The 15057-nt window shown below is 37.5% G+C and overlaps 1 protein-coding gene across 1 annotated transcript; it reads left to right on the forward strand.

The window, feature by feature from the left end:
• Positions 1–13043: 13043 nt before the first annotated feature.
• LOC119546052 (RE1-silencing transcription factor) lies at positions 13044–15032 on the forward strand. Its single transcript, XM_037852116.1, has 3 exons — positions 13044–14148; positions 14209–14472; positions 14535–15032. Exons 1-3 carry the CDS (start codon positions 13249–13251, stop codon positions 14850–14852), a joined length of 1482 nt encoding a protein of 493 aa, XP_037708044.1. The 5' UTR covers positions 13044–13248; the 3' UTR covers positions 14853–15032.
• Positions 15033–15057: the final 25 nt, after the last annotated feature.

The following is a 15057-nucleotide window of genomic DNA, read 5'->3' on the forward strand; positions in this document are numbered from 1 at the left end:
ATGTATTGTTCTCATCAATACCTATCGATTGACCCAAAAAAATATTTGCCACGCCCACTTTTACGCCCACAAATCGCCCACAAACTTTAAAAAATCGTAAGTATGAACGTGGATATCTCGGAAACTATCAAGGATAGAAAATTGGGATCTCAAATTTAGATTCCGTAGCCTTGTGCGCAGCGCAATTTTGTTATGCGAATATGCCACGCCCACTCTAACGCCCACAAACCGCCCAAGCCTGTGGCGCCCACAATTTTTTTGCTAGATTAAAAATTTTAACTGAAATGTATTGGTCTCGTCAATGCCTATCGATTGATCCAAAAAAAATTTGCCACGCCCACCCTAACGCCCATAACGCTTAAGTCTGTCTACCGCCGGTAGGTGGCGCATTTCAATCTCGCTTTGCTGCTTGCTTATCTCCATTTCCCTTTGGTCCCTTTAGCTGAGTAACGGGTATCTGATAATCGAGGCACTCGACTATAGCGTTCTTCCTTGTTTATTTGTGTAACCGCCCTGCCAAAGATAATCCAGTTATTTTCAACCCAAATCGACCTTGAACAGCAGCCCACCCACACAAAATGAAAAAGAAAGTTTTCTTGACGAAGATATTTCTACAGATCTAAAAGAAGTTATGATACCCTAAATAATAGAACCAAAGGATATAATAAGTCGGCACTCAACATTCAAACATTATGTTTTATGTAAAAAAGTCCAAACAAGTTTAAGTTTATTGTTCTCATTCTCTTTACTTAACGCAAATGAAGAGATGTGCTGAAGAAAAGAGCAGCATACATTTTGGCAAAAACAAATATAAACAAAACACCTCCGACTCGATTTCTCTTTATATTATTTTGTGAATGTGTTTGAGCTTTTTCTTGGTTGCCTTGGTAAGTAGACCTCAAAATAAAGTTTTTGTTGGTTTAAGTGCGGACTTGAAAAAACAATCTATTAAAAAACATCGAATTTGTTATACGGTTACATCATTAAATTAGTTATTATTATCAGAACTCATTAAATTTCTTCTAAATACAAAAGGCATTCCATTGATTCCGGACTGACTAAATGCAGTTGTGTAAGAAAAATGATTATTACAATGTTACGATAATTTTCAGAAGTCTGCTAAAAATTACAGAAATTTTTTTGGAACAATTCAATTGTTAAAATGGCACTCAATAGGCCATCAACAAACAAATTATAAGAAATGATATTTGGCTTGAAAAATCTGCTTCTCTATTCAAACATTTTTGAAAAGAGAGAAACAAATTACATTTTTCACTATCTATTTAACATTATTCAAAGGTATAAATATGAATATTAAATGGCCCTCGTTATATCAAATCGGTTCCTATATTTTTTTTATTTGTGTAGCCGCCCAGATGTCTGACAAAGATAATCCGGTTATTTTCAACCCAAATCGACCTTGAACAGCTGCCCCAACCAAACACATATACACCGATGCTGTTCAAGGCAACAGCTCCTGGAAATCATCAAATTGCCATTAAAACAGAATTTTCTCTGATTTTGATGACCTCGGGCTGAAATCGTTATCGTTATCAGGGCTAGCAAATAAAATAATAATTTTCAATCGAAAAATGCAGGCACAAAATGGGGAAAAAAGAAGGGCTAAACCGTAGAAGCAAACACAAACACGCGGCGTATACGCGATATGTGGTGGCATCAGAAATCTGGGTCAGTTATGGCCCGTTTGTTGTTGCCTGTTTTTTTTCATATTAAATGTGCATGTGCGGTTCGATGTGTTGTCACTTTTTGGCATTTAATTTCCAATGACATTGGCCGCATCGGCAGCCAAACAAACATCAAACTCACATGCGCCCTAAAAATTGCAAAAAATATTTGCATAGCCCTCGACTCGAGTATTTATTCAAATTGGGGGAGACCTTTCAGAGGATTTTGTGGAGTGCCACCAGATTCGTTGACTAATCAAGAGCTCTTTTCCTTTTCATAGACAGTAAGATTGCTCTTAATTCGAATTAATTAAAGAATGCAAAGTTGTAAGCAGATAACTTAGCGTTAAAAAATAGTTAAATGTTGTTCTGTAATATTCAAATGGTTTTTACATTAACATATCATCCTTTTTGATTTTTCAAGTTTTGTAAAGGTTAAAGATATTATCCTGATCACAAAACAAGTCAATTAATCATTCTCCGAGCTTGATAGACTTTTTTTTAATCCAAAATAGTTTCAGACATGGCAAAAGTCCCATTTTTTTGCCTTCGACGTGCGTTGAACTTTCATTGATTGCACCCACTCACACACACACTCATGCAGGTCATGCACACTCGTGCATAAGCGAATTCCTTTGAGTGCCTTGGTGTGAGTCTGCGCAGGACTTAACCTAGGCAACTTTCTTTCGGGTTGTCGTAGGTCGCGAACACACGTAAACCAAATTGCATGCCAAGCAAAATGGCGTCGCAACCAATACTTGCAACCACACACTCGCACACATCCACACAGATATCCTTTTCACGGCTTTTCATGGCATACTAATCACAGGCAGGACCCATCGGTATGCTATTGATTGACCTGAAAACTCAGTCACCACACAGCTGCAATTGCCATTTAAAGACCTGCTGAAATCACAGACTGCTTGGGGCGATATTTATTATTTAGTTAAATCCATAAAAAGATAAGTATGTGACGAAGTCTGATAAATGGTAAATCAACATAAAAATGGTGTCTATGATTATGTCTAAGAAACTTTGTAATTGTGGTGTATAATACACACATTCAATGCTGTTGATGTCATAGTTAATTTTTCTTCACTACAATCCTTTGAAAAATAGCATTTCCTTTAAAAAAAACCTCTTATTCTTCTTCCTTCATAAACTACTGAATATCATCTGCTAGTTTATATTTATGACTAACAATAACTTCAACTCAACAAACCGATTCCCCCAAAATTTCGACTCAAAGCAATTCAGTGGCAACAACGTTGCGTATACGTAATGTTGATATGTGGCCGGGATTTCTTGGAGATTAATGACTTACCTTCGCCTTCTTCGCCGGCTTTCGCTTCGCTCCATTTCGACAACTGAAAAGGTAACATAAAATGCAAGCGGTTAACAATTAGTTAGTTAGTATTTATGATAGTTAATACAAACTACCAAGTTAAAATATTTTAATTAATATTAGAAATATTCTGAAAAATGAGTTGCAATTCAAATAAATACCTAAATGTTAGCTCAAAAAATAAAGATACATATTGTTACTATCTAAAAATTGCATACATTATCTTTTGTTTTACTTTGATTGCTTAAATATTATTTTATATTTTATATTTATGGTCATGGGTAATAAGTTTTAAGGCATAATAGGACTTAGCTTTTTAATGGTTGTCTTGTTATTTGATGCTATATATATAATAATAGAGCAGAAAGAATTTTTAGAGAATTTTTAAGCTAAAATTGTAAAAATGATGTTGCTGATACATATATTTAAGCTGAGCTTTAAGTTTTATTTAATGTGCCTGATGTGCAATCGAATCCTGCCACATTTTGTCGAATTTCCGCCACGAATCAGACCTTGGCAGCAGATCACCTCAGAAAATGCGTTTCCTGCCAGCCGCCGAAAACAAACCGAGGACCTTGACACACAGAGTCAGCAGCCTGAGTGGAAGCTGCAGTCGACGGCGGATAATTAAATGTCAAGATTGCAAGTAACACCGACGGGGGTTAAGGTGAAAGAGGGGTTAAAGGGGGTGCTGTGTGGGTTGGTCTGCAGCCGTTTGTTTTTGCCTTCATGGCTTACCAAACATGCAGCCACAAAACATGAAGCCACCCACACAAGCATCCAGTGAAGAGATGGATACAGCCAGTATGCACAGGAAAAAAATGTTAAAATTTAATATTTTAAAAAATTTAAAAACATCTATTATTCATCCAAAAATTTTAATATATTAATTTAAGCTTATTTAAAGACATGCAGAAGTTAAGAGCAACTGACAAACAATAACAAACTCCTCTCTTTGCCTTGGCTCTCTTTTATTTCGATTCTTCGCCCTCAAATACAACCCCAAACAAACCCAAAGTATTGTGCTCTTATCTTCCAAAATTTGGCAAAACAGAGGGCTCTCTACTTATAAAGAGCACTGTAGAACTTGGCTCAGAGAGCATATATACTTATCATGCGCAAGGTATAACTACTAACTTAGTGTGTTTTCAGTTTGGCCGAAACAATGGAAATAAACATTTATAAATTGTTTATCACAATTTTAGATTACTTCGAAAACTTTATGTATTTTATTTTTGTCATGTGTATATTACGTTATATGTTGTCTTCGTCAAAATGTCTTAAAAGTCCTGAACCTTCCGCGAGTGAGCCTCCAGAGAGTGAAAACCTTTTTGCGGCAGACCCACCAACTTTGGAAGCATCGTCACCACCAGTTAATACAATATGTGAACCACCTGATGACCCACCTGACAACATCCTTGCTGACCCACGAGATTATCCACCTCCGGATTATAGCGAACGAATTGTATAAGAGTTAAAAATAACGTTTTCTGGAAGAAGATTATTCCACAGATCTAAAAGAAGTTACATATGATATCATAAATTATTGAATCAAAGGATTTTAGAAACAAATGTGAATCTCTAGTCCTAACAAAGTTAAAGTAACCTCAAGAAATTGCACATTTTTTCCATTAATGTGATATATTTATTGTGATTTAATGTTTTTTCATTGATACCTCCAAAAAAAGTAATTTAATTCATAAACATTTACCACATATCTCAAAAATAGTGTTCTATAGGTTACCGTTCTTACAAAAAGTTAGTTAGAAACTTTACCACAAAACATCAAAGTGTAGGCATTTTGCGTAAACAATAACAAACTCTTCTCTTTTGGCTCTCTTTTATTTGGTTTGCCTCTTCCGCCGCAAAATAAAACGTGGTAATGGACACCCAAGTGTTGCCTCTAGAGAGTGAACTAATAAAAACCAAGATTACATATTTACTCAATGTAAGAATATTTTATATTCATATTATTTCTATCGAAAAATTTCTATAACGAAGTGTTCCTTGTTTAGAGAGTGCACTGTATGGCTCTCTTTTTTTTTTGTATTCTATCCTGAGAGCGTATGTGTACATTCAGTAGAGAAAATCAGCGGTACGTCATCTTTCAGTATGTTGTGAACATTTCACTTTATCAGTGTTAAAATAAATGAAATATTAATTCAGTACGTTTTGAGCATTCAACCTTATCGGAATTTAGAATGAAAGAATTTCTTTCAAGTATTTTTACAATGTACACACTATATTTGGTTGGCGTACTATTAGTAATACTTGCATTGTGGTATTCTTACAAGAATAGTAATTTTTCCGCGAATGAGCCTTTGATTATGCCTAGCGCACCACCAATACCACTATATGATCCATCATGGAACCCACCAGACTATCAACGAGATGACCCGCCACCGGATTATAGCTCACTATTTTTAAGGGAGACAGAAAAGTCAGTCCCTATGAAGGAACTTTGAAACAAAGACACAAAAAATAACAATATCTTTAAAAATAGCCTCACTTTTTAGGCAGTTTACAAATTTAAGTTCAAATACTGTTAAGTCCTAAGAAGTGTGCAATGTAAAACATTCTCTTTATTGTTTAAAAATAATATATTATTCTATGTGCCCACTTTCTCCCAATAGATTTTATTTCCAAAGATATTTTACATGAAAAAAATAAAAAGAAATCTAATTGTGGATTTTTCAAAATATTTATAACATTTCGAATATTCTCTGTTTTGGGAGATCGCTGTACAACGCTGCTCTCACGCTCTCTTGACATGATGCTTATTCAATGAGCAGGTATTTATGCATACGAATGACAGCGAATAGCGGTTTCGATCATTCTTCAGTGTGGTTGGAGCAATCCACTCCACCGGAACTAAAAATGTCAGATACTCAACTTGTGGTATTTTCAGCGATCGTTAAATTTTGTATAGTTTGGTTACTCATCAAGTGTATCAAAAATGTATTCAAGTCTAAATCGAATAGAGAGTCTATCGCGAGTGCGCCATCAGTGAGTCAGCACCTGTGTGTGCCTAACCCACCAGATTTGGAAGCCCCAGCACCACCAGAGTGCACTACGGATGTTCCACCACTGTACGATATAATATACAAGCCACCAGATGACTCACGGGATAAAGCACGGCAGGATCCTCCACCGGATTATAATACACTGTTTCCATAAGAATCTGATAGTCAGACCGGCTGGAAGAAGATGTTTCCACAAGACTTAAGAAAAGACCTATAGGTCGATAGCTCCAAAAATTGTATATTGATTTCGTTATGTTCATTGTGACCTCAGTTTTATTCATTGCCACTTCCGAAGGTGGTTATAAAACACATAAGCATTTAGTTCCTAAAACTTATATTTTATACCGAAATAAAAGTAAATGATCAATCTCAGATGAATTCGAAATGAAGTAGTTTTCTCAATGCTGAGTGCGGTAAACAATCTGCGGCATTTTGAAGTTGTTTATATGAATCTCCTAACATATACAACAGTATTAGGCAAATTGGTTGGGAGAACGGGTATTGGTATTATTCCCATAATTTTAATTCTCTTTTGAAACCTAAGAGATGTGAGAGAGGAAACAGCTATTTATTCACACGTGTATTAATTATAAAAAAAAAATTTAACTCTCTTTTTTCCATATTGTTCTTTGCCTCTGAAGCACAAACAGCAATTCAATTATAAAACCGAGGTGTTTATATCCTAGTTTTGTCTACGTTTTAACGTGTTCTAAGATGTATCACCCTTTAGTCAACCAAACGCTTAAGAAAATATTTTAATAAACAGGAAGATGGGTTGATATTTACGAAATTTTACATTAGATAGAGAGTAAAATGTATCAAAACAAGAGTCAATAAAGAGCATAAGAGAGAGCACTGATAGGGAGAATATTCGTACAATGTTATCTTCACATAAGCCCGATCAGTATAAGTTTGGCATTTCAAGTCTAATCAATTTACTGATCTTACAAATAGAGAGAAACATTCAAAATATTTCATTTGTTGAGACTTAAGGGAGAAAACTATAAACACATTTTTTATTAAAGACATCAGTACGTATGAATGATAATCTCTAAAGCTATTGGTATGTCTTAATGTCTTAAATGTCATTAAGCGCGCTCTTTAATGGGGTGTTAATTTGTCAGAGTGGGACCCCAAAAATATCCACCCAAATGTGGACTGCCTTGTTATAAGTATTATAAGAGATCATTAAGAGCTACGGAGAGCATAAGAGAGGGAGAATACACAAATGTTTTTATATGCTGATAAAAAATACCAATCCATAAAATATTATACTTTAGTATGCTTGCAACGTTTCTCTACAACGGAGTTCAAAATGTATTCCGATGCTTTTATATCTTTTTTGTATTGTACGACATTTTTGATTCTTGTTATATGTGGACTTTGTAAATTGTTTTACTGTCGGCAAAGAAAGTCTATACGTAGTGTGCATGTTTCAAACAATTATAAAGTAGACGAACAAGACGAAGACGATTCGCGAGCCAGTTTCTCGCTACAAGATAATACCCCAGTTTTTTTTACAATAAATCTACCGGATATAAGCTTCAATACCTGCGATACCCAGAATGATACCCAGTGTTATACCTCCAACGATAGTTATAGCGATTGTTGCACCAATAGTTACGGCGATAGTTGCTGCGATGACTACGGCGATAGTTGTTGCTATGATAATGATGATTAGTTAAGAACGACAAAAAAAATATATAAATCATTCCCAAAAATCTTAAATTGTAAATCTTTATTAAAATGACATTATCGAATAGATTAAGTCAATAAAAAAAAACTGTAAGCCTCAGGAAATATACAATGAATTCGAAAACTAGAATATACATTTAGTTTTCTCTGTGTATATGAGGAGAAATTCAGGTTCAGGTTTGTCGCTTCACCTCCGGCGAAGGCTGCTCGGCTGCTTGGATGCTTGACTGCTCTCACATCCGGCAACCGATCCTTGGCAGGCTGCAGGACCTCCGGGGACAGGACGAAAGGTGCAAGTGGGTGGCATAAATCTGGCATGCATGCCTCGAGTGTCCTTGTGGCGGGCAACAAACGCCAACGACTTGTGGCTCCACACACACTAGCATACACAAAGTGCGTGTCCTTGGCAAATTCCGCAGGCAAAGACAACGTCGAGGACGAACCGCAACAATAATGGCAGCCACATCATCAACAGGAGCAGCAGCCATAGAGGAAATACCAAGAAAACCTAGCAGACACTCCACAAAACACCAAATATTATTTAAAATAATATTTTTTGATTAGCTTACAAATATGGATAATGACATTCCACCTTTTAAGGAAGTATTTACAACTTTCTTCCCTCCTGAATCATAAATATGAATGTAAAATTATTATATTAATTTTTTAAAATTAAATCCTTTATTACATATATGACTGTACCATTTCACGATTACATATATATACTCATTATACTTATAAACGATTTTTTTATTTACCCAAGCTTTACATTTATCTCTTGTTTTCCACCCTTTTTTAATTCTCAAAGTGCAATCTAAAGGGTATTAATAAAGGCTTCTTCACTTTCGCCATATTCTAACTTTGTTTTCATTCTGTTTTTGTTTGCGGCAGTAACTTGAGTCTCAAGATGGGGCGAAAGGATGCCAAAGGATGTCAGCCAAGGCAACGCCAACTACTTGGAGCCCATTGCAACCCCATTCACCCACGGTGTATTTCCTTTTTTCACTTGTTTTTGGAGAAGGCCAAGCGCGAACTGCTTGAGAAACAGTTCAAAGGGCAGGGGAGCAGCCGTAGAAATCAAAACTCAATGTGGTGAATATTTCACTAGAGGGTAATGCAGGTCGGCATTACGTATACGCCGTGTTGTCAGCAATTAAAGGCGAACTTAGCGAGCAGCTGTTGTTGGCATTCGTGTTGTTGCTGTTGCAGCTGTTCGCCGATGTCCTTGAGCGCCTTCTAATTGAGGGCACTGCACTCGCCTGCGGTGACCCCAAGGCACCCCTTTCTCCACCCTTTTCTCCACCCCCTTTACCCCTTTCTTTTGTGGGCTTTGTTTGTGCTTAAAAGCTGTTTAACTGTCCGCCGCCCTTCGACCCCCCACTTTATGGCATACAAATGTGTCCAAAACACAAATATAAAAATCAAAATCAATTTAAAAATGGTTTTAAAATGACTCCATGTCCAAGAAATCATTATAAACAAATAAACAATTCAAAAATAAATGCTCAATCATATATAAAATTTTTATTTTGCATGGTGACGTTATTTGTTTTTATCTTTAAGAGAATTCTTCGTTTGTGCCTTACAAAAATAAAACCAAGATAAGGGTCCTCTGGGTATATGCTAAATGTATAAATTTGAAATTCCAAAAACATGCAATCTTATAAATAATGTAAGGAAATTAAAAAAGTGGGCTATAAATCATTATGAAAAAAATATCAAAGGTTCATAGAATCTTATAAAAATTCCAATATTTGTTAACCAATAAATGCATGAAAGTATCCTGTCAAAGGTCGCAAGGATCTACTATTATTTTGACCTCCACCGTATTTCTGCGAGGATTGTTATAGTTGCACTTGTGTGTGCTCTCATGCGTGTGTGTGTGTGTGTTGGTATCTATGTTTGTGTGCCAGCTTTTGTTGGGGGTGCAACATGCAAATGAATCAAATTTCTTGCATGTGTTCGCCTTTGCATTCGTATGTGTGCCTCTGTTTGTTTGTTTATTTGCATGGAACAACTCAAATGCAACTGTATGCACCCTACACAAATACTAATGCCCGTGGCCACACACACCATTGCCCACCTGAAAGTAGGTTAACTCGTTTTTACGGTTCAATTTTTTTTCAGTAATGCACAAATCGCGAGGAAACGAAAACACATTATGGATATAAGGCTAACTTAATAATATTATATGCAAACGATTTTCACAGAATTTGGATTTTAACTATTAAACTATAACCAATTTTTGGAGAACTTAAATATCCTAATAATGTTTCAGGATTATCACTTAATCGCTTGCATTTGTATCCTGACATTTATTTTCCTTGATATACCTTTAGGTTACCTATTTTATGTGATGCTTCCATATAAATTATACAAATTAATTGAGTTAACATTTGAACCTGTTTGTTTTCATCAACAAAATGATTAGCTCATTATATCTTTCATTTTATCAAATACATTTTTTAAAAAGGCATTGCAATAAACGATATTTAAAACTCAAATCCTTTAAATATCATTGAGTTATTTTTTAAATTAGTGGTTTAAGGTCGTGCTGAGTGAAAAATCCAAGTGATTGCAGTTATATTAATCCAAAATACAGGTGTGCGCCTAATAGCACATCTAAACTAATCAATCATTTGCTTTTGTTATTTACCAAGCTTTTAATTTCTCTTCTGTTGACCTCTCCTCGTTTAAATTAAGTTAATCAAACACGGGTTTCGAGTGCAACAACTTCAGCTTGCACGGAAACAGTAAATAGATATAATAAGTCTCTGAATACAGTGCGACCTTCTCCCCTTCCTCAATACAATCCCCTGCATCGGGCTGCTTGGTAATCGAGAAACTGGCACAAGTGGACACTGAAGAGTCATCGACAGGACGATGATGGGGATGCAAATGCCGACAAGAATGGGGATGAGAAGGGGGATGGCAATGAGGATGAGAATGAGGACCCACCTGGACAAAGGGTCAAAGGCCACTGGGCAAACAAAGTAAAAATCCTTATCACAACCAACGTGTTCTCGTTTACACAAACAGAAATCCAAAAATTACTGTCTTCATAATTTTCAAATACTTAACTAATTTTTAAATCGTTATTTTTAAATACCCAAACCAGAATTATTTTTTAGCACAGTTTTTAAAATCTCACTATGACTGTAGTTTAAGGATTCGTGAGACATATGTATTATTTTCATTTGTTTTACACTACTTCAGATATCTTAACTTTACCAAATTTAAACAAATCACTTTTGCAGCCTACAAAAATTATTTTAAATACAAATAAAATACCCTTAAATATCTTAAAATATTTGGCTGTGTGCGGGCCACACTCTTACTCACCTTGAGTTGAGATTTCCTCTTGAGGGCGGCAATTGAACGAGTTTGCTGTCGTAGAACCTCCAGTGCAGCAACGAGGTCAGAGTTCGAAAATCAAAACGAATTTGAAAACTGATTCCGGCCAAAAAACTGAAATCATCGAAACGGAATAACAATATTTGGTGGCGCGAAACTCTCTCGAAATCTAATTTTGTTTTTCATTTCCTTTTTTCCGAAAATTTCGATACTCTTGCAAAGGGTTTTATAACTCAAAGGGTTTCACAAACAAATAAAATACTAAACATTATTAGGAAAAAATTTTAATGATGTGTTTTTTTATATTTTAAAATACTGGTAAATAATATAATAGAATTATTAAAATATATATTTTTTCGTATTAACATTTTCCAATAGCAAGAGAATCTAAATTTAATAATATTCCAGCATCCGCCTTGGATTTATCCGATTCGTTTTGCTTTAATTGTTTACGTATGCGTGAGGAACGGCGCGAATGAGATGAAAAACATATCGTTTGAGTTATAAACATTTAGCAATGAAAATCGTTTTCAATCTTTTCATTTAATTTCCATGATTGCTTTGATTGGCTTTAATTGCACGTTTTGACTGACTTATGAGTGGGTGATGGAAATTTTGCGCTAAGTTCACTTTATTTATTTTAGAATATTTAAGAATAATTGCGAATATTTGAGGTTTCTCTTTCACTTGGAATAACCTTGCGCAATTTGAAAATTTTTAAGTCGTTGGGAGGGGTTTTCCACTGCATATTTCCGTTACGTGCCGTGCAACCGGAAGTGCACACACACACACACACAGCCCACACCAATACAATGAAGTGCATGGGGGCTACTTTTTTATACTTTTTTTTCTATGGTTTGGTAACTTTCAAGAGGGTGTTTGACCCATAAATGAATTTATGCCAATTTAGAAAGGCAAACACAGTTGTGGGCTAAAAAAGGGCAACGGGAGGTTAAACATTGGGGCGGGGGCGTTGGCTAACCAATTAAAACGTGTTTTTTTCAGGGGGGTTGTTTATTTATTTGGTATTCCCTGTTGCTGTTAACAGGGGCAGCATAACCGGATATTTTTATGCAATTATTTTAATGGCCTAGACACCAACACAAACAGTCACACACACACACACAAATACTAAAGGGCTAGCCCGTTTTTTACTTGAAATTTACTTGTTTTCCTCTAGCTATTCGCCTGCCTTTTGGCCAAATTAAACAATTTTTTTTTCACTTTAATAATTGGAAATATTTTTGGGTTGTCCGCGGTTTTCCGAGTTTTCCGTGCGCCTTGGCCAGCAGTCGACATGCAACTGAGCGAGTGAAAAAGGCGAAACAGCTGAAAAACTGCAAGGACTCCCGATCCCAAAACCGAATCTTACAGCCCAGACGAACTCTGAACCGAGTTTTGGAGGGGGGCTGCGGGGGGAATTCCATTGAATGGTGGCCCCAAAAACTCAATGAATACGCCAAGCCGGCAATGCAGGCGCTGCAGGGCGCATGTGTCCTGTAGTAAAACGGCGGCAAGGATAATGAACTCTGCCAAGTGCAGGTCGCTGGTCCCCACCCAGATTTTGGTGGAAAGGGGTAGTAAGACTCAAAACCATACAAATTTTTACTCGGCATTCATTATTTTCTTTATTTTGTAAATAGTTTTCATTTTTCAGAATTTTATAAAATTATTATCACTTTTTCTTATTTTCAAAAAGACCGCGCAATAAAAAGACGTTTACCAACACTGGAAGCTCTGCCAACAATGCTAGAGATGGCCTTAATTCGATTGTCGTGCGATAGCTATGCTTCCTGATATCGAGTATAACTATAGGTATCGATATATGCACAATCGAATGCAATGACAGCTGTTGATTTATCGGTATTTCCTGTTTTTTGGTATTTTATCGTACTATCGTCTACACTAGAAACGGTCACTCTAAAAATACTAAAAATTAACAATAGCAACATACGGTACGGTATTTCCGATCTGTTTATAAATAAATCAAAATTAAATAAAAAAGAAGCCATGCCATTACAACACAGAGTTTGCTAACTCTCCAATATGGCTGGCTCCTTAAGATGCACAGAAAACCATAGGCGGTGCCGGCTGCAACTGTAGCATTAGTATTACCCATCGCGCCATTTGTGGACTCCAGTTTGCAATGCTCAGCGAGGATCAGGAATCCTTGGAGGAAGCAGAGGAGCCCTGCGCCGTCTGGAAGTTCCGCTGCAGCGTGGCCAGGTGTCCCTACCGGACCAACAGGCCCTACAACATGGCGCGCCACGAGGAGTCCCACTCGAATCCCATGGACTCCAAGCTGAACTGCTGTCCCTTTTGCGTCTACAGCACCGACAAGTCTTCCAATTTGAAGCGCCACATATCCACAAAGCATCCTGGTGCCCAGGATCGGCTGCCGGAGATTCAGTCCCTGGATCGCACGACCAAGATTCAGTGCCAGGTGATGGGCTGCAGGTACGAGACGAATCGCCCCTACGACCTCAAGCGCCACATAATGGTGCACAACAATCCGGAGAAGAGCCACAGGACCTTCAAGTGCTCCCTGTGCACCTACAGCTCCGACCGGAAGGGCAATCTTAAGCGGCACCATGAGCTGCGCCACTCGGGCATCGAGGAGGCCATTCAAACCGCCGAGGAGCTGCGCCAGGAGTTACGCATGGAGGAAGAGAGGCTGGAGAAGCAAAAGCTGAAGGATCAGATGCTGGAGGATCAGAAGGAGCAACAGCTGAAGAAACAGCAGCTGGAGGAACAGAAGTTAAGGGAACAGAAGCAAAAAGACCAGTTGCTAGAGCATCACATGCTTGAGGTTCAGATGCTGGAGGATCAGCTAGATAAAGAGGACACTCAGGTAAAGGTAGAGACAGCGCTGCCCAAGCCAAAGGAGAATTTGCTTAGCAGTCTCATCGAGGACCTCGTCGACGAGGAACAGGGGGAAAATAAGCTGGAGTTTGTGTATGAGCCCATGCAAGAGGAGCAGCCGCCCATAATCACCATTTGCAAGCCGCAGATAATCCATGGAGACATCAGCAATAAGCAAGTCATTGTAAGCTACTAAACTACATGTTTATATACAAATTTCTCATTCTAATTTTCGTCTAACCAGGCTGTCAATGTAAATGGGCAGCTGCGGTGGTTCCAATCAATAGATCCACCGCCAGGAGCTCCCACAAATCTGGAACTGGCCGCGGAGAAGCAGGCAGTTTTCGCCCAGCAGCGAATGGAGGAATTGGACGATGAGTTGGCCTTGTCACTAGCCGAGCAGGATCAGCAGGAGGAACTGCTCGTCGAAATGCTGGCTGAAGAGAAACCAGTCGAGGCTAAGCAGACCACTGCCATAGAACTGGACTGGAGTTGGAGTACCCCTCATGTGAGATATAACTCTTAACTCTGGAAAGACATAGCTCTCTAACCAACTCCTTATCACTGAAGGCTGTACACCACATTACGCCCACAATTGAAGACGACGAGCACAAAACTGACGATGTGGATGCGGATTTTCCCGATTGGTGGGACGATGGCAAATACACAAAGCTGTCCAAGAACCAAGTATTTCGGAATCTGTCGAAGAAACCCTCGAAGGCCAATGTGCAGCGCATTCTGCGGATAATCTACGATGTGTATTACAAGCCTTTCAAGGAAGATCGCAAGCGGTTCGAGGCCTTTCAAATCAAGGACTCCTGGTTGTGCGCCACTCGAATGACTCGCATGCAGATCATCAAGGACATGTACTCTAAGCAGGGCACCTGAACTATTGGATTAGTTTATATATTTTTGAGAAGAGCCATTTTTAGTTTTAAGTGTAAAGTGTACGAATTAAGCAGAGCACAACTAGTTTTGGCATAAGGCATTGACATTGCATATTCTAAGCTTATAAAAAAATATTAGTTGAATATTTGTTAAAGCGTTATTCATAAGTTAAGTTGCTATTAAAAAATATATATTAAAACAAAAC

Source organism: Drosophila subpulchrella, chromosome 2L, assembly GCF_014743375.2.
Source record: "Drosophila subpulchrella strain 33 F10 #4 breed RU33 chromosome 2L, RU_Dsub_v1.1 Primary Assembly, whole genome shotgun sequence".
Classification (NCBI taxonomy): domain Eukaryota; kingdom Metazoa; phylum Arthropoda; class Insecta; order Diptera; family Drosophilidae; genus Drosophila; species Drosophila subpulchrella.